The 20,197-nt window shown below is 37.6% G+C and overlaps 2 protein-coding genes across 2 annotated transcripts; both read right to left on the bottom strand.

The window, feature by feature from the left end:
- LOC121657226 lies at positions 1-3,227 on the bottom strand. The gene is made up of 2 exons (XM_042012636.1): positions 3,114-3,227; positions 1-1,814 (listed from the first exon to the last, which is right to left on the bottom strand). Exon 2 carries the CDS (start codon positions 1,765-1,767, stop codon positions 1-3), a length of 1,767 nt encoding a protein of 588 aa, XP_041868570.1. The 5' UTR covers positions 1,768-1,814; positions 3,114-3,227.
- Positions 3,167-17,906, bottom strand: LOC121657217 (nuclear GTPase SLIP-GC-like). The gene is made up of 12 exons (XM_042012625.1): positions 17,888-17,906; positions 17,351-17,410; positions 17,140-17,220; positions 16,735-16,847; positions 15,656-15,680; positions 15,429-15,518; positions 15,088-15,184; positions 14,569-14,785; positions 14,019-14,234; positions 13,694-13,900; positions 13,397-13,563; positions 3,167-3,320 (listed from the first exon to the last, which is right to left on the bottom strand). Exons 3-12 carry the CDS (start codon positions 17,204-17,206, stop codon positions 3,167-3,169), a joined length of 1,353 nt encoding a protein of 450 aa, XP_041868559.1. The 5' UTR covers positions 17,207-17,220; positions 17,351-17,410; positions 17,888-17,906.
- Between the last annotated feature and the right edge of the window lie 2,291 nt (positions 17,907-20,197).

Raw genomic sequence — 20,197 nt, 5'->3', positions numbered from 1 at the left:
TCAGCAAGTCAGAACTGAATGGGTATGTAAAGTGTCTAACTGACCGTACTGTCCTTGAACATCAAGCCCATCAGGAACTGGTCCATCAAAGTGTTGTTTTTTTAAAGAACCCAATGCTAAACCAGAATCTTGATCAGGTGGCGTACAGGTCCCAGCAAAACGTTTTTCCGACAATCTTCGTATGATCTGAGCAATAGGACGCTCTGGTTTGCGGACAAGCTTCTTCATCTTCCGGAGGTGATTTTCAAAAGGAAATGCTGAAATGCGATCTAGACTACCAAACTGTTGTACATCCAGGGGTAGGTGAATTAAACCATGCACATTATAAACAATATTTTCGTTGCCATATATCTCACCAAAATGTTTCACAAATGTTTCAAGTAATGTCTGCGCATACTGACAGTAGGATAATGCAAGGTCTGGATTGATCAAAATTGAAATGGCAGAAAAGAGCAACATAAAGTTGTTATACATTGTAGTACTCTCCAAATACAAAGACAATATGACAGGGCCAGTATACAATAGAAATTGCCTAAATTCAGTGGCCTTCCACCTGTCTATTTCTCGAAATGATCTTGGTTTACGAGCAAATTCTATGGGAATGTCAGGCCGCAGTTTTTTCATGTGTTCAGACATTCGATTAACAACATTAGCAGATAGACGAACAGTAAGAGGACCTCTGAGCCACATAAGCAACAACTTCCGGACAACACCCAAACAAACCAAGTGCATATAATCAAGGGGAAATTGTGTCACCATACCAATATTTGAACCATGAAAAGGACTTGGCCCATTTTGATGGTCTTCATATGCCTCACATGCAAAGGACTCATCAGTCCTAAGCATGCTATTGTTAGATGGAAATGTCATGCGTCTGTTTACATACTGTCCTCGCTGGACACATTTATCACAGCCATAATATCCATTGTGTGGCTTTATGCACTTTACAAATGCTCTGGCAGGCGCATCACATATTACAGAGTCGACCTTCAGAAAAAGCCGTTTCCCATTAAAATCAAAGCCTTTCTCCAGTTGCTGAAGTTCAACAACAAAATCTTTTAAGAATTCATTAGCTGAATTTGGTTTGTTCATCCCACAAAATAAAGCAATTACAACAGGCTCTTTCATTGGAACGCTGACCAACAGTCCCAATATAGGCCAAATTTGAACACCTGAGCTCTTGAACAAAGGTAACCCATCTATATTTATCTGTAACTTCAATGTAAAACAATCAGTAACAGAGTCAATGATCTGAGACAGTGTCCTCTTGATGGAAGAAAATATGCCAAAATAATGATACTGCCCACCAACCTTGTTCTGAACAGTGTAGCGAGTGTCAGTCTTAAGGATAGTTCTAGCATCTTTTGGCAGATCAGGGTGGTAAAATTGCAATATACTTAAAAGTGCTGAAAGTGCAACAAGGGAAATACCAAAGGTGAGGGCCCAATTACAGATCTTTTCTCTAAGGCTACTTGGCTCAAAAACATCATTTGACAAGTCTGAGTCTGAGTCTGAGTCTGGGTCAGGGTCTGAGTCTGGCCTATTACACTGAGGAAAGTCCATTTGTTCATCACTACCTCGATCCATATCTTCATTGACAGATGTGTCCATGTTCACAGTGTATGCAGTGTCCTCCCCCTCTTCATCCATATTACAATTTTCCCCTAGAACAGTGTTGTAGTCATTGGTAATTTGTTGTAAAATCCTGTCCAGGCCTCTGCGTGCACGCCTTCGAAGAGTAGAGCTACAGACCACCCTGGTCTCCATCTTTCACTCACGTTTCACAGCAACAGTTGCTTCTCACAGGAACAGCCCTATCGGGAGAGAAAGCATTTCGATTATGCAGTTTTTTTCTAAAATACATTGTATTGTTAGCAGTGAATTTAACCCAGAGAGGAAACTTAAAGTCATGCACCCTCTTCTAGGGCTGGCATTGTGATAATCATGTGACTAATAATCATAACCTCTCATGGTGATCATAACAGGCAAATATCAGCTGCACAGTTGTGATTAAAAAAGGGTATTCATTTTCTGCATCTCTCCTTTTTGTGGTCAAATAAGGTTAATGAAGTCTTGCCCCTGTTAAAATAAAAAAATAACAAAACCAATGTTTTAACTTCTCTGCCATACTGTTCCACAGTCTGACCAAAGAATGAAACACAAAATCTTTTCTCGTTCGTACGAATGCTTTTAACTTAAAACCTATTTCTCCCTCCTAATAAATAACCTATTTCTCTGTAAACAAGTACTGTATATTAAGTGGTAACATCCTACTGGCGGTTTTATACATAAATTGAGTAGTTTGAAATGTGACTATATCTTCAAACTTTAACAGTTTTGACTTAAAAACAATAAGTCAGTATGAGCCAAGTGCCCAGCATGATGGATAATCATCATTGCCTTAATAACATCCATAACAACACTCGGCCTGTTTTGGGGTGATACTGTAATGTTCCCGATAAGATCTGTAATCAACTTGTTAGCGACAGCCTTAAAAAAAGTCACAAAGGGGTATTTACCGATGTGTTTTATGTCGTGGAACAAAACGTGAAGCACAACTGCATAAGCATTTGTTAACCACACACCATTCAAAAAACGCAATGACTTTGCCGGGAACCGGAAGTGCTAATGCTAACGGCCTTCGGTTTACTGACTGACAACTCATATAAAAACAACAAACAAACAAAACAAGACGGAGAGCATGTGATTTAATGTTGAACACAGACTAACAAAGATTAATATCCGCGTACAGGGGTTTTCAGGGACGGCGAAGTCTGATGCTAGCGTTATGCTGCCGCTATGCTAACGAGAAGCTAACGTACCGTTTGTTCAAATACAAACAAATATGGTTTAGAATAACTCAGAATGTCGGCGGCATGTTATGCTTTGCTAAAGCCGCTATTTCTGGCGGTTTTAGATGCTAAACGTTATGTTAACCTATATAGGGAGGGCACGCACACTTAGCCTAGCAAACATCTATCGCCAACACTGTTAAACGATGCCACAGTTTCTTCAAACACAAAAGTTAACTTACCCCAACTCATCTCATGTTCAAAAGAATCTTAATTATTTCAAATCAACAGTACAATACAATTGTGATGATAAGGACTTACCGAGAGACGATCTCCTCCTTCCACAGTAGCGGTGCAACTGAAGCGCGCGTCCGTTAGACAGACAGACCCCGAATCTGCTGCAGCGCAAAGTGGCGACCAATAGAGGACCGATGCGTTGCGTGTGCGTTCAGCTGGTCTGACTGGTAAACGACGGTAGGGCGGAAGTGGCCGTAATCAATGCGGACCTTTTTGCTTTCTGGGGTGTGTCTTGGGGTCAGTCAACATTAGAATGCAGGTCATAGGCCTGTAAGTGCAGGGATGACTATAGGCCCATTTACATAAATAGCAACGTCCATTTCAAACGTTGTCATAAGTCGTTCTCCTCATGCTTCCATGCGTGCTTTGCATTGCCATGGCTGCTAAGTTAATTCCTCCACTGGCGGGCAGTGCTAAGTTCAGAGTTCACTCCTGCGAGCCAACATCAATTTCAGACACCATTTGGCAGCCGTAATTCATCATTTTCAACTGTTCTTTTCAACTGCCCAACATATTCACATATAGTCTTTTTTCAAAAGCTTGTGCAATTTCTACAGTTATGTTTGCCTACATTCTTCTGCATTTTGTTCCCTTCCTGATTCTTTACTTCTCTGCTTTGTTTCTTTTCCCACTAGCATATGAGCTATTCTGCTCGCCACTGCCCCGGCAATTTCCGGTAGCAATGCTCCGTCTTCCACATCAAGTGACGGATAACTAAGCTCTCTGAAAACGGACCAAATTACACATGTGACCGACGCAGAAGACGGACGAAACTGTCAGTCTGTGTATCCATCTTCTGTGTCGAGCATAAATGGGCCTTAAGCCTATGGAAAGCCGTTTTATTCAAAATTAAATAAATAGAAAAATAACAAAATTATTGAATATATATATATATATATATATATATATATATATATATATATATAAATAAGTATATATATATATATATATATATATATATATATATATATATATATATATATATACATATATATATGCATTAATTTATTTAATTGGGATCATGAGGACACTTTTATTTTGGAGTAATTTTTGGGAGCAACATATAGTGCAGCACCACATTGTGCTGCGCCTATTTCGTGCTTCTGTTTTATTTCGGATCCTTATATTCAAATTAAGGGGCGGGGCTTCTAGACGTGGGCTGAATCTAGTAGGGGCAGAGAGTGGCGCCACCGGAAGCTCAAAACGCTTGCCGATCACGTGGTCCATGTAGCCTCCAAAAGTTCGAGTAAGTGCTTGGCGGCCAATACAAAATAATAAGAAAACTACGATAATCGGTAAATAATGATCAATGAAGGCTTTGCTTTGCAATATTTTTATAGTTGTGTTCATTGATATGAATCATGTTAACTAAACCTGTATGACATCAACAGCATGTAAATCGTAATATTTTCTGTTTTTTTAACTTTATCTTTCAGACTGAGGCATACCAACAGGTGATGACAATGATTTACCAAGTGACTACACAATAAATCTAGGCTCACAGCATAATGATAACTGTTCTTACAGGAAATTTATATCCAATAAATAAAATTTAGATCCCAATTCATTTCAAATAAATGGGTTATCTATTCTTACTTATTACTATCTACTTGTGTGAATTGCTTTTAAGTCTTAAGACTTATTTTGACTGAGGCAGACTGATAACTACACAAGTCTGGACTCACAATATAATGTGTTATTACAGAAAATCCATGGCAAATAAATAAAATTTTGATTTCAATTCATGGAAAATACATGGCTTTCTATCACTATTTGTTAACTATCCCAAGACTTACTCCCTACATATACATAATAAATCAGACAAACACCCTTTGTTTTCCAAATGCATTTAATACCTAAAAGAATTCCTTTACAATAGCATAAAACTCGACTAGATCAGCATGTCTAGCCATTTCTTTTCTCTGCTATCCTTGAATACAGTCTTCACCATGGTATGCTGTGCTGCATGGGGATGCTCCAATCGCTCAGAGAAAGGCGTATGTATGTATGGCTTCCCCAAAGACAGGGACAGAAGGAAAATATGGATGGCCAAAGTCAGCAGGATACATTTGACCACCATCAGGGACTGTGAAAACAAAAAAATATGTGCGGTAATCATATTAAAACAATGCATTTACACATTTTCAAAGACCATATCATTGGGAAGTTTAATATTTTTAAATTAAACACAGAGAACACATCACAGGGAGATTTATATGGTTGAGGTTGCAGAATGTAGAAAAAAAAAGACAGGAAACAACACTTAAAAGTGGCCAAACCAGGAAGGTGAAGAAGAACAGTATCCCAGTTAACGTCAGGCAACCCCAGAACTGCTGAAAGTTCTTCAGGACAATGCTGCACGAGGGAAGAGTGATATACTTCCCTTAAGCATCTCTCTGCTTCTCTGCTCTCATCCTGCACACTGAGAGCTGAGTGCTTTCTAGTGCAGCAAATGCACTCAAGTACAATCAGCCACTTATTTTGTATTTGTACATTTTGTTAAGTTCTTAAGGTTAACATGTTTGTTACATTTAACAGGTTAGGTTTTATAGTTGCGAAGATTGTAAACTGAAGTTTTAAAATACTCTTTGTTGGCTTTAAAAGATTTGTTCACCACCTGTAAATCAGAAGGAAGAGTGTTCAAAAATCCACATTTTTGAAAGAAGGCAAAAATACCAGAGTTTGAGTAGAATTGACAATTCTTTGTTAAGCCAGTAATAAGAAAACAATACATATCTTCTCGAGAAGGAGGCCTGTTAGCTTAGCTTCTGATCACTAATACACAAAGTGTCGGGACCCTTCGGTTCAGCCAAAAGACCCGCCTAACTAAATTATCCTCCTCATTTATAGTGATACAAAGCATTGTGGCTATGTGCGTGCATGTGGTGAGCATTCATGTGAATGTGTATTTTGCAAGGTGGTCCATCCTTCTTCCGGGAATTTGATTCCTCCAGGTCCTTCGTCTGAGGTGCGTCAGAGCTGGAAGGAAAAAGATACTATGCTCTGCTTCACTATCTTTTTCTGCCTTTCTACTGACTCCCTTGTACTTTTTCTCACAATATTCACACAAAGGCTATTCTTTTAATGATTTCTGAGTTACTGGGAAATTCCGTTCTGCTAGGAGTGAATAGATAAGCAAAGAGATACAAAAATATTTACGATTCACTCCCTGGTGGCCATCTAGAACATTGTCAAGGCCGCTAATGGTCAGCTGTTTTCTCAGTATTGAACTCAGTAACCTTATATGAGTTTATGTGAATACACTATCTGTAACCTGCAAAGCAATGATGACAATTAAGCTGTAGTTCTATTAAAAGCAAAGCCTAATGCACGTTACTAAAATCTAAGGATAAAATGTAAATGAATAAATGAATAAGAATGCTTAAATGAGTAAATGAATAATAAATGAGTAAATGAATCAAAATGCTTATAAAATATTTGCAACAAAACGTATAAGAGTATTGTGCTATCTAATACTGTGTATTCATTTTCATATCTTTGTCCATAATTCCACAGCCTTATAAATACATTAAAATTTAATAAAAATGTAATTACAATCGCTCTCCCTACACATTAACCTCGCTATCAACGGCGTTGGATCAATTTATATTGACGAACAGAATTTACATTCATCAGCCTGTGGCATCTGTTGCTATCAGTGTGCTAGCATAAACTTTTATCGGTTTATAATCTCTAAATATATTAATCTAGACGGTGACAATCCGTCAACATATTTAATTACTCCTGTCAAGTTGATTTCGATGCACAACTGATATGGAAATATGACTATTAAAACATCTTACCTTGAAGAAGTGTAGCTCCGACAATCTGCTCCATTAAAATACATTGACCGTCGCTTAGCTTTTGCTAACTACCGGGAACTTTTGAGGGGCTTCATACGCCGCCATTGCTGTGAAAAAACTGAACCATTGCAGTGAACGGAGATGGCGCCACTCTCTCTCTAGAGGCACTCTGCTCTGCCCCTACTAGATTCAGCCCACGTCTAGAAGCCCCGCCCCTTAATTTAAATATAAGGATCCGAAAACAGAAGCACGAAATAGGCGCAGCACAATGTGGTGCTGCACTATATGTTGCTCCCAAAAATTACTCCAAAATAAAAGTGTCCTCATGATCCCAATTAAATAAATTAATGCATATATATATATGTATATATATATATATATATATAATTGAATTTCCCTTTGGGATTAATAAAGTATTTTTCATTCATTCATTTCATTCATTCATATATTTATTTATATATATATATATTTACTTATTTATATATATTTACTTATATATATATATATATACTTATATATATATATATATATATATATATATATATATATATATATATATATATATTCAATAATTTAGTTATTTTTCTATTTATTTAATTTTGAATAAAACGGCTTTCCATATAAGCCTGCCTGGCTTTGCCGTTTGTGACCTCGGGAGGAAGATGGAGGTGTTTTGCGTGGAAAGGAGCAGGTAGAATCTTAGGCACATCGCTTAGCTGAAAATCACAAAGTCATTGATGACTCTTTGCTGTTATGTGAGGCAGTAACTAAGGGTGTATTCCAACTGGCTGCACAACTAACCAAGGAAGTGGCTGAGGGTTTTTGCAAAGTTGGCAGTGAAACTTTCTAGTTGCCTTGATGAGGTAAAAACTTTTTTAAACATTCTGTGAACGTCCACTGAAAGTTGCAGAGCTGTTTATATACTGTAATGCTTTAGAAAACATATAAGTCATTTTCAATCACTTAATTGAACTAGATAAAAGAAGTGTATGTAATAGGTGGATGGGTATTGCTACTTAATGATGTGCTGAAGAAGACCGTAGAACACTGAGGAAATGACGCTCTAAACTGGCCAAGAAAGAGCTGAAAGATGCTGGCGGTGATATGTGTCAATGCATTCCTTGTTGTGACCACCACTGAGAGATGTATTAATTAGTCAAAAGAATAAATAGAAGTAGTTAAAGCATTTATTTTCCTGTGTATTTGTCCTTAAAAGTGAAGAAAACTTACCTATATGACAGAAAGATGCAACAAGACTTGGCTATGCTAAACTATCCAAAATAAGTATGTTTATTTCCCGGCAGCAAAGGCTGTGTTGGACCGGGAGAAGAGAAGGAAATGAAGGTTTGGGGTAGGTTCCCTGACGTTCAGCAGCAATCCAGCAAATGCTTGAGGAACATTAAGAAAAGTTTCCATCTCAACATCCAAGCAACGTTATCTGAGCATCACAGCTAACTTTGCCAGAACCTTCAGACATTGTGTGCTCACTGGCACAAAGGCAAACAACTAAAAAAAAGTTTGATTAAAACAGTAGAAAATGACGATTAAAATATCAGTTTATTTCACATTTTATACTTTTCTTTAACATAAACATGATTTAATATTTTTGTACAATTTATTGCCATATCATTTAATTTGAGTCATTCTTACAGTAGTAGCGGTTTAAAAGTTCCCCTGTTTCCATGATGGGTCCTTGACTGGTTCTTGACTGGTCCTTGACTGGTCCTTGACTGATCCTTGGCAGATCCTTCGCAGGTCTGTGGGGGTAATGTAATCCCCCGCAATGACGTCGTCAGCGAGGCTCTGCCCCTAAGCAGCCCAAGTAAAAAAAACAGCTGCAATCCCTCTTTTGTCCACGGGGAGGAGCAGTGATTTGATCTTGCTGCTCTCTAAACAGTTTATAATGAGCTGTGTCGCTCATTTGTTGCATTTTTGCCAACATTTAAAAAATGATTTGATTTGAAAATGGCGTCAAATAAATGTATCAAAAAAGCCGACATGTGTAGCTAATGGTGTTATGAGGCAAAGCACAACCTCCTCAAGTCGGGTAAGTGGTGAATGTCACTAGCAGCGAGCTTTCTAAACATCCCGAGGAGCGCCGCCAGCGGTCATTTGACTGCAACGTAAGTTATTCACAGTGGGGGTTGATACAGCTGCTGCATAACTGAATATTGACAAAATCATAACGTAATATCGGCAGGTAAAAATAACATAATACTGATAATGTGTAAAGCAGGGATCACAAAAGTCCGGACCCAGCCCAACCTATATTCTGAATTAGGCCTCAAAGTGCTATTATCCTAAGTAGATAAGTAAATAAATGGTTTATACTGTGAAATGAAGTGTCCCTGGATTTTATTCATAGCGATCTAGTGATAAAACGTGATAAAACGTCATACAACTGTGTCTCAGCGGTGGGACAGCTGCCTGCCCGCTGTCTGAAGCAGGCACATGCGCAAAGGCTGGTAGGAATGACAGGAACCAGCAGCCTATCAGCACACAGGGTTTGTGATCTTACAGCCAATCAGAAGCAGAGTAGGGCGGCCATTTATTACAACTCCATAGCCGTGATATACGACAGTTTGGCTGAGAAAGAGTCTCCCTGAGCGGCTCTGTGGAAGTTTAGACGTGCTAAACTGCTCGTAAATATTGATGTGTTTACTTTTCCAAACAAGTAAGCAGGTAAAACTATAGACAACAACTATATAATAAAAGTCCTAAAATACCAGGTTCAGCCGTTTAGTTTTTAATACACTATAAGCATGGTAGCGTGACTGGCGGTCATCAAAAGACCGCTGGCGACGCTTCCAGTGTTTAACACTAGAAAACCCAGAGATTTCTTATCCCTCTACCATGCCCAGAGTACAACCAAAAGGCTGCCCGGTTTGAAATTAACAATTCAATGGCCAACAATTAGCACCTTTACATTTGTAAACACAGCCATTACCTGCCGTTAGCTGTTCAAGCATACTCCTTGGGGGGAGGAGTGTGCTTGAAAAGAGCTAGGGACTGTGCTGTATAGTTTCACTCACCACAAACGGTATTTGTGCTTTTGACCATTTCTCACATTTTCATGTACCCTTTATTGAGCATTGGTCATGTGAGTTTTCATCGTCATCACACTATTGTACGCCCAGCTTGCTTTCAAGTGAGAGATTATCACGTTTCTGTTTCCACAAAGGCAAGAAGGAAAGCATAATTAAGTATTTCAAATGAGAGATAATTACATTCCTTTTGACCTGGGAACAGAAAAGCAAAATCAATTTAATGTTCCTCACTTCCTAATATGGTGCAACAAGGTTCACAGTCCTCAATGTTTTTAGTAAAAAAAAAAAAAAATTAAAAAACACCTTACTAACAGGGTGGAATGGAACATAACAGAGTGGAACAGAATATAACAGGGTGGAAAATATTTGTTCCCAATTCCAAATAAAAACGCTTCCATGGCCAGATGATCAGCAATGAATAAAGATATTTCTACAGTGATCCAGATTTTTTGTTTGTTGTTTTTTTTGTTTTACATTTTAGATTTTGTAAGAGATGGGTGTGTTTTAACAACAGCAGTTTTATCCGTGACTTTAATCGATAATTATTATCATTATCCAGTGTATAAAAATGTTGGTGTAAAAACGCCAAAGATAGATGAGCATGATGCTGAACTTCGTGGTCTTAGCTCCTGGTTTGGTGTGTCTTGTTCTGTTTATTATCATTCTGAAAGGTATACCAAGTTGTGGGCTGCATATATGCAGCCCACAACTTGAACAAAGGCTAAATTCCTCAACATTCGCACTTGCTCCATAAAATTACCATCTCCAAGGCTCCTCCACCACCACTTTGACTATGGATTGATAAGTAAATGAGCCGCAGTTTTGTAATTGTTGCATTGTCAAAACAGTTCTGTTAGTGTTGTCACACAAAATTCAGTAGACTAGTTGGTTCCTATGCAGTGAATTTACATGTTATTACAAAAATACACAATAATAAAATAGGCAAGTGGCAAGATTAGAATAATGTTATAAGTTCTGCGCAAAGACTCCTTTTTCATTTTCCAAAACAAAACTGACATAAACAATCTTGAAAAAAATGTGCACGTAGGCTATGAGGAAAGAATGAATGCAATGAAGTAGGGACTGGTTGAATAAACACGGTTTAACTGGACGCCTAAGCGAGCGCGTTGCAGGATGGCTCCAGATTTTATTGTCAAATGGTTCCAGGTCAACCAAGTCCGAACTGCTTAGAGCAGAGTCCTGCACGGTTCTGTTTTGCTACGCATACCTGCCCTAACCCGTTAGAATGACTCCCGAACCCGACTCGTCACCAATGTATTTATTCCATTTAAATCCGAACCAGACTGATGTTTAACCCGCGACCCGAGCCATTAACGCATCATTGCCATGCTGCACCGCTTCTTTTCCATTATTATAGCCTATTGTTGTTTTATCATTGTGTTAATCTAAAACACATAGATAGCCTATGAATGTTTATTTTAAGCTTGCTCAACATTTTTAAAACAGCTTTATATTCCTCTGACTGAACCATTTCAGAGTGAAGACTAAACCAGACCAGTGTGTTTTATTTTGCCACTGAGAGGGTATTTATAATAGGCTACTCGGAGATTGCTGTGCTTTAACAAAATGTAATCCACCTTTCCTGGCAGCAGCTGTGTTCTCCGTTCCTGGACTACAAATCCGGCGGCAGAAAACTCTGCTGCGCAAATACCAGCGTAAAATAAACTTTCATATATTTTCTCTGTGTTGTTGTAGTATATTCAGATGATAAAACAACAATATAATAAAAAAGAAGACTTGGAAGGAGGAACAGCGGTGCAGTAGGCTATGGCACACGTTAACGTTAAAAAGCACACTGCTTGTTGTAAATACTTGGTTTATGCTTTAAGAGGTAAATATTTTGGTTAACATGTTGAAGAAATATCGTTGTTTCTTTTTTCATCTCTTGCTATGCTATTGAATTTGGCAACATTAACATGGAAATTCACTGCATTAGGACCGACTAGCCTACTGAATTTCTGGTAGCATGACAACACAAACTGGACTCGTTTGACCACTCTTACCCAATGTGCAACAATCACAAAACTGGGTCACTTGTTCAGCTGCCTCATTGCGGCTCATTTACATATCAATCCACAGTCAAAGTGGTGGTGGAGGAGCCTAAGAGATGGTAATTTTCTGGAGCAAGTGCGAATGTTGAAGAAGGCGCATGTTCAAGTTGGGGGCTGCATACAGTACCTTTTGGAATGGTAATCAGAGCGTGTCGGGGAATAGCCCACCTGGAGGGGTGACGTAATCGGGATTCCCGGCGAGCAGGAAGTCGCAGCACAGCGAGTGTTGGATGTCCCCCCGCGATTAGACACATTGAAGTGGAAGAAATTATCTCAGATCCTGCGTGGGGCTTTTATCTGTCGCCCTGTCTTCTTATGGAGGTGAAATAAATAATATGAGAATAAAATAACCCTTCCTAGCTACCTCAAACAGATTCTGTGTTGCTTGATCCAAATCTGATTTGTCTATGTTAATAATGCTAATATTAAAAGATTAATCAGTATGATAAATACATCCTATTGAGAATAGAGCTAGGGGCTGTGATCCAGTATTTGAAAGGTTTTATTAACCTACTAGCATTCATTTCTGAATAAAACAATTGGCAGCGCACAAGCATGTTACAATTTCACATTCCACGTCAAACGATGATTATGCATTAAGTTTTATGCATTTTTATGAATTGTGACTGGCCATCAGAGGTGCTTTGAGTGGCGCCTCTGCCGGTCAGTGTAAATTCAGATAAAATCTGACAGACTACGGGCGATGAGAAGTCTGTGAGAGAAGCGCCATCTTCTGGGTCTACCCTATATTACAAGGAATGGGTGGAGTTTGATTAAAACATCGACACTCCCAGGAGAAGGAGGGGGCCTCTCTGGCGGCTGGAAGTTGGAAGGCAGCTGGCTGGAACTGGAATGGAACTGGGCTGGAAGCCGGCAGGTATTCGGCTGGCTTTCAGCTTGGATGGGAACTTTTAAACCGCTACTACTGTACATTTCTGTATTTGTTTTCAATTTTGGCAGTTTGGTTCATCCATATATTAGATTTTGATGAATATTAATAATGTGTCAACTGGTGGAAGGCTCCAATGCCCCTAGCTCAGACAGACAAGCAAAAATTGTACCTGCTGTTTTGATTTTTGTTTTTTATTTTTATATAAATTTCATAATGCACAGTCGGTTGGCCTTTGAAGTTTGTTTTTTTTTCCAACAAATCCAGTTTGCTCTGTGTTTTTCGTTTTCAACCTTGACACCAACTAGGGGTAAATATATCTTTAAATTGCATTTCTGATTAATTTCTCAACTTTGTTCTGTTGGATCAGCACAATTAATTGTAATGTTTTTTTAAAATAATGTTGTAACTACCTATTAAATGAAATGTTCAGAGAACATTTACCAAAGTTTGGAGACCATTAGTAGTTAGTTATTATACATTTTGATTCACTTACCTATGGTTGACCAGATCAGACTTTGTGCAGATAAAGCAAATATGTCGACATTCCCCACCGTTTCCAATTAGGCTGCAGACTTCTTCCAGCATCTCCCAGGTTTCTTTTTCTGATGCAGCACGGACAATTTCAGTCACAATCCACACCGTTGAACAGTTTCCAACAATCTGAAAGGGTATTACAGATCTTTAGTTATGAAGAAATAACCATAAATTCTTTTTAAATAAACAACAACACAACTATAAGAAATTACAAGAAAGACAAGCAACAATAAATCACAGCTTGTTAATAAATTACCTTTCTCCACATTTCATCTCTGCTCTTGTTACGGTCTCCATTTCCAGGAAGGTCCACGAGTGTGACATGTTGGAGGAAATGATTGTTTGGCACCCTGATGGTCACACATTTCACAAGAGGCCAGTAAGCCCTCTTTACATCTGGATCTTCCTCTTGAATCGAGTCATTTCTTGTGTATTTCACAAGCTGTTCAGATAGCCCTTCAGCCTACAAAAGAGAGATTAAATAACTATTCACATTCTGGTTTCAAACTCTAACATTTTAACATAAAATAATGTTTTTTCTGTTTCTTTATTTTTTGTTGGTTTGTTTTTTAGAAACTTACTGATCCAGATGTCAGAATCTTGTTCTCGGATTTGAGAAATTCAGGAATTTTTCTGAAGTGTCTTGAGTCCATTGGCTTCTCAACTAGTATTCCTCTCCAATTTTTTCCATACACTGCTGAGAACTTTTCAATGATGTCATCATCTTCATCTTTTGTGTCATCCTCTGCATTTTTTGTAATATGCTGCTGAAGGGCCCAAAACTCATTTTCCCTGTCCTGAAATGTAAACAAATAAATAAATAAATAGATAAATGAAGAATGATTAATTCAGATAATTACTCATATTATTCAAGTGCTGCAAAGTAAGTCTTTATAGAGCCCTTAACTTCAGTCAGGTTTCTATTTTCAGAAATGGATATTTATTTACACTGTAAAGTTGAATATGAAAAAATGAAGGCAATTCAAAATGTGCTTAATTTAAATTCCTAAAAAGTAGCCATTTTGGCAGCGATTTGGAACAAATGAACGGTTCCTGCTGTGATTAAGATATTGTGAATTCCTAGAAGAACTGATGCTTCAAGAAAAATAAAACATTCACGGTTTATTTTACCTCTTTTTTAATTAACTCAATCTCTGCCCTAAACTCGTCTTTGCCATCCGTGCTAGCCTCCACTTTGATCATGACTGTTGTACATGCTCTGAATTCTCCAGAGGGCAGAAGATCCTCTCCAATGACAGCGTTGATCAACGAACTCTTTCCAGCTCCAGTTCTCCCAAAGACCCCAACCAGCTCCCTCTTGTCTGTCTCCAAACCCTTGATTTTAGTCCTGTTTGGATGTGAAAATGTGTTTCATAATCAGCATAATTTACATTTAACTGTTTTACATTAACAGTCATAATGACTACAATAAAAATACAAAATTCCACACTGAATTATTATCTAACTTTTCAAATTTCCTCCAGGTTTAAAAGATAAAGTTACTTTTTTATGTGCTGTTTGGTATGGTATTTTTTATTCACATGATAAAAGACATTCTGCTTCGCTTATAAATTTAACACAGACTTGTTGCAAAGCTTATATGTAATAAAGAGCCCAAACAATACCAAATAAGTAAAACTTCATACTCACTGAAGGAAATCTTTTAACTTTATGCCCTTTTGAGCTGCTATCCTTGCATCAACACTCTCCATTTTACTTTTCACTTCGGACTTTATTGCTGTCTCTGCTGAAATAGAAAGTAAAGAACTATTAAGTAGAAACCATCAACTAACCAAAGAACTTTACCAAAGAAGTTTAATCTACATTAGCAGTGCAAGTATCTTGTAAACGATTTATCATTTTAAATTGCCTTGGTCACTAGCAAACCAATGGCAACTTTCAGTAGATTAAAAAAAAAAAAAATGAAATACAAGAAATAAATAGACTCCATAGTTCATCTTCTGCCAGTGTATCAACAGAGATGCAGATACCTGGTCCCAGAGATTCACGCTGGCGTTTGCTTGGTACGCGCCCTTTACTGCCCTCGCCTTGAAGATCCCACTTACGTTTTCGTTGTTTCACTGATGATAATTAAAACATATTTTTTACTGCCATGGTTCTTCTAAGTCATAACACTTAAATTGTAATCATAGCAAAATATTGTTGCCTTAAAAATACACTTGAAAGTTACAAATAATATCTACAATATGTATCTTACCTTTATCATTGGCGGGCTGACAAACCTGATGAGGAACAAATCAAAAAAGTCAAAAACAGTGGTTATTACCATAAATATTGGGATTTCTTTTCAAAGTTAAATAAACATTTTGTAAATCTAAAATTTATTGCACCAGACAAAACAAAGAATTAAAAAAATGTGGGACGGAGACATTATATTACATTAATCTTCCTTTAATTAAGAGCTTTTTGATTGTTTATGAACTAATGAGACTAACTTAAAAAACATTCTGACTTAAAAACCAGTGGCTAATGTGGCTAATCTTTGTCTTTTAAGCAGCGTCAAACATCTTTTCAGCTCATATAAAACAATAATGCATTAATGCTCTTATGTTTTAAAAGAAGAGGTAAGAAAGGTATTGATGGTCCAAGGACAAAAGCCTCTGCAAGAATACCTTGTAGGCATTTATATCTGCAGAGGTAAAAGGCAAATCTACAATTTCAGAATTTCACGGGTTATTTTATGTTGTTCAAAAAGCTCTTTACTTTTTTAAAAACATGTTCTTATGGGCTCTTTCTTATATGTTGTATTAATGGGCTTTTGTGGCCTGTGGACCAGCCCAAGAAGATCACCCCCCACAAAAATCTGGGAAATATGTGTTAAAGAAATTATTTAGAGGGAATAAAAGATTAAAATGACTGGAATTGGAAAACAGGCTATAGTTGTTAGAAAAATGTTGATCACTGGACTTCCAAGAGGCTTTTAGGTGATCTGGCTCTTAAATGGTAATTATTTTATACTGCTGGTGGTGCTGGTTGTGATCACTAATGTAGCATCAGGTAACAGCTTAGTGGGGTTGATACCTTTCTGTCTGATCCTAAACCATAAAAACACTAAAACATTTGCAACTGTAACTGTGGTTAAACTGAAGAGTGAATACTTGTGATCTTCATGTAGAAGTTGATTTATTGTAGTCAATTTGATAAACAGACGACTTTGATCTAAGCCAAAGAAAGCATCCAAAATATATATAGATTTCCAATTTTGTGAGAAGACGCTAATTTGTCCATCTTCATAAATCAGGGCTTTTTCAGCATAACTTTACCACGTGGTAATACCTTTAACTCCTTGAGATGATGCTTAAACACTGATCTCGGTCCCTGCTCTGGGATGAGTTCCTTAATTTCTTCATGTTCAAGACAATAGAGACTTTTTTCATCAATTTCTCCATCTGTTAAAAACAAACAAAAATGACATTTAACTTCAGTTATTTTCAAAGTGAAGACCATTTCAAATGGGACTTAAATATTTATATGCACTGATGTTAATTTTACATAATTAAGTACCACTGTCTCACAGAGCTAATGTTTGTTTTAGCTGTGCCTGTAAAATCTAACAAACAGCCCCAACATCTTATATACAAGCAAATAACCAAGTAAAGACAATGTATAAATATTGTATTTGACTATCAGAGATTTTGTATTATTGCAAGAAATATGCAGTGTAAGATATTAATACCTTACCTTGAAACTTTTCTATATAGTTACTTAGACCCCATTCAGTTAGTTTGTCACGAACAAAGTCGTCCATGGTCAAGAAGAGAACTGAAAGAAAAATGTTTATATATTTATCTAATCAGTTACAGGCGGGATTTGTTACCCTTTAAATGTATGGGTCCTTCTATTATAAAGGCAGGTTTGTATTTTTCAAATTGAGAGAAGTAAAACATCTTACAGTTCCTGGTGCTGAAGGTAATGAAGACAAAACGCTGGACAATCACCAGGAGATGTGGAACTGTGAGAGGAAACAATGACAGGAACAAGTTAGAGGAAAAGTTTCAGTTTTATTCATCAAAATAATGGGCTTTCAAAAAACTTCTAACATTATTGCATAATTCAGTCTCTGCTCCTTCATTCAACCGGATCGGCTTTCAGTAATATTAAGCTATTTAAATGGACATTTAGCAATGGAACAGCAAAAAAAAATTTCTCATCACAGGATTTCCAAGTGCCCGCAGCCTGCAGTGAGCCAGTCCGACACTGCTGGACACTCCTAACCTGATGCTGCAAGCGCGGAAAGTTACGACTCAAACTTCACCCACAAAGACACATGCGACAATAAACAAACAACAATTTGCTCACACCCTCTACACAGCATAGCGAGGAAACGATGATAAGAATAAAAAGAATAAGAAAGCCCTTATTAAGCCCTCAGTTGTATTGTGTACAAATAAGCAAGTAAAAAGAAAAAGAAAAAAAAAAACACGCTCACCTCCTGCAGGGTTACACCTGTGCCGTAGACACCACAAATTGTTCCTCAAACCTGTAAAAACTCAAAGAAAAGAGCAATTTATTGTATCTGCCAGGGCTAATAAATAAGGACATTTTTCCCTCTGCTACCCTTCTGCGGTTTCTCAGCTTATATAGCTGCTGGTGATAACTTTTTTTTCTCTCTCTCTCTCTTTTTGCTCACATGGTGTCCGACAACTATTTTGTGATTGGTTAAAAAGTTGGTGCAGTCATGGAGACCACGGACAGAGGGGGCAGGGTGGAAATTCATGATTTCTCAGAGCGAATAAGCTGGGAGGAAACTTAGGTAAGAGAATGGTTAAAGACACCTGCATTAAGTAAATAGAAGAAGAAAAGCTCTACAAAGTCTGGCATGGTCACATTCAGGTAAATCCGACATTTCTAGAAGAAAGGGTGTTTGAGCATATAGCATATAGAGAAGAGCAGCTTGATGTCAAGCTCAGTACAATACACAGAGCTGTCACTTCTTTTCTCTCTTGAATGATTCTTCTGTCATTCATACGTTTTTAGTTTGGGTAACTTTTACTGAGAGAAAAAATATATCATTAATCTTATATGTGCATATCCACAAATGTTGATACACTAGTCAAAACCCACTCTTTTATGCCTTTGAAAATGTGGTCATACAATATATTAGAACTATTAGACATTCCACTATTATGAAAGCTATTAAAACCTCTGATGTATGTGCTCTAATTATTTTGTGTAATATATTTTGAAATACTGTCACTGAATGAGACTGCAAAATCTCATTTTGTGTGAAATGTATCACATAACGTGATAAGATTTGTTGTAAATCGTTAAAACGTGATATATTTATGGTGAAACCGTATCTTTGAATGCGGAAACTGTTCATGCAGTAGATCAGAGAAACATCTAATTTACCAAATGGGATTAAGTTGTACTTCATTGGAGAAATTATACAATGATGACGGTTGGAGGACACTGTGATATTGTTGATGTTGCATCCTAAAAGTAGAAAAGACTACATCTTCGTCTCGGCAAATTAGTTCTCCAGGTCCCAGCGGTGCAAATAGTCTAGCGTGACCAAACGTCTTCTTTTACATGTCCTCATTTTTAAAAATAAGAAAATGAGCAACAGGAGAGGAAGGGGATCGAGGGAGCTGCATCGCAAAGACCAGAGTAACCAGAGTTACCTGTAATGATGTCACCTACTTTAGGCTGCGCCTACCCTCAAAAGTGAGAGGTTTCAACTCCCTCACTTTCAGTTTTAACAAACACATTATTAAGATAAGATGAAGACGAGGTTCAGGTTTTTGACTGGTGGTTTTTGACTGATGATTTTGACAACTTGGGGAAGAAACTGTTCAGGAGTTTTAGATCTGAGTACCTGGATTTTGGTTGAAAACCTGTGTGTATCAAGTTCCACTATGATCTTTTGAACGAATTCAGTAGTGTACATGAGGTCAGTTGAATTCAGGTCATAGATCCCAAACAGTGAATCCAAGAAGCACTTGCACACCTTCAAACCACAATGCCAACATCTTCTGGAACCTGATCCACATCCGCACCTGGATTTTTAATCACATAGAGGCTGATGACTGTCTGATCTATGCATGGTATCCACAGTAACTGGGGTACTCATTAGTATACAAGTAATTATACAACAACCTGGTCAATGACAGCCATAATGTTTCTTATTCTGCATCCTGCGCTTTCTTTCTTGCGTAGTACTCTAGACATCTTGCCAGAGTGGTGGTCCAGCTGCGACATAAACTTTGGGATAGCTATGTGGTTCAACAAGACAAAACACAAAGTACAAAAGAAGGTTAACAACAGTAAGATCAGGCTACGTCTGACTAACGTCTGGATGTAGCAGTTAGCCGGTATAGCACATGTAAAACACATGTAGTTTTGACTCCACTCCAGAGTTTATCTTGTTCACATGCACCTGCATGAAGTAGCTCTTTAGTGCTGAGACAGAAGCCAAAATCTTTGACCTCCTGCAACTGGATTTCACTGCGTGTAGCAGTACAAAAGTGACAGACAAAATCTCCAGAGAAACTCTACATGAATGATCCAAGAGCTCCAAGGTTGTCAGCCACTAAACACTGAACAGAACCTCTGATGAATGTTCCTATAAACCTCCTGTTGCTCTAATATGACAAGATCACACAGAAAAGGCTCAAATATATTTTTATACCAAAATATTTTCACATCTTCACTTTTACAATGCAATGCAAGAAGTATTGAGTTCAGTTATGACTGAAACTGGCAGCAAGGTCCTTAAAATCTAATAAATAATAAAAGT

This window comes from Melanotaenia boesemani, chromosome 2 (assembly GCF_017639745.1).
Source record: "Melanotaenia boesemani isolate fMelBoe1 chromosome 2, fMelBoe1.pri, whole genome shotgun sequence".
NCBI classification, from domain to species: Eukaryota; Metazoa; Chordata; class Actinopteri; order Atheriniformes; family Melanotaeniidae; genus Melanotaenia; species Melanotaenia boesemani.
The sequence above is the reverse complement of the archived record's forward strand: the minus strand, read 5'-3'. Positions and strand labels throughout refer to the sequence as shown.

Bases quoted from the DNA above. Each gene is read 5' to 3' on its own strand.
- LOC121657226 (XM_042012636.1), bottom strand. From the start codon at position 1,767: ATGGAGACCAGGGTGGTCTGTAGCTCTACTCTTCGAAGGCGTGCACGC.
- LOC121657217 (XM_042012625.1), bottom strand. From the start codon at position 17,206: ATGGACGACTTTGTTCGTGACAAACTAACTGAATGGGGTCTAAGTAAC. The intron at 16,848-17,139 runs GTAAGGTATTAA...TGTTTTTAACAG, and splicing joins CTATATAGAAAAGTTTCAAG to ATGGAGAAATTGATGAAAAA. The intron at 15,185-15,428 runs GTATCTGCATCT...TTTCTATTTCAG, and splicing joins GCGTGAATCTCTGGGACCAG to CAGAGACAGCAATAAAGTCC.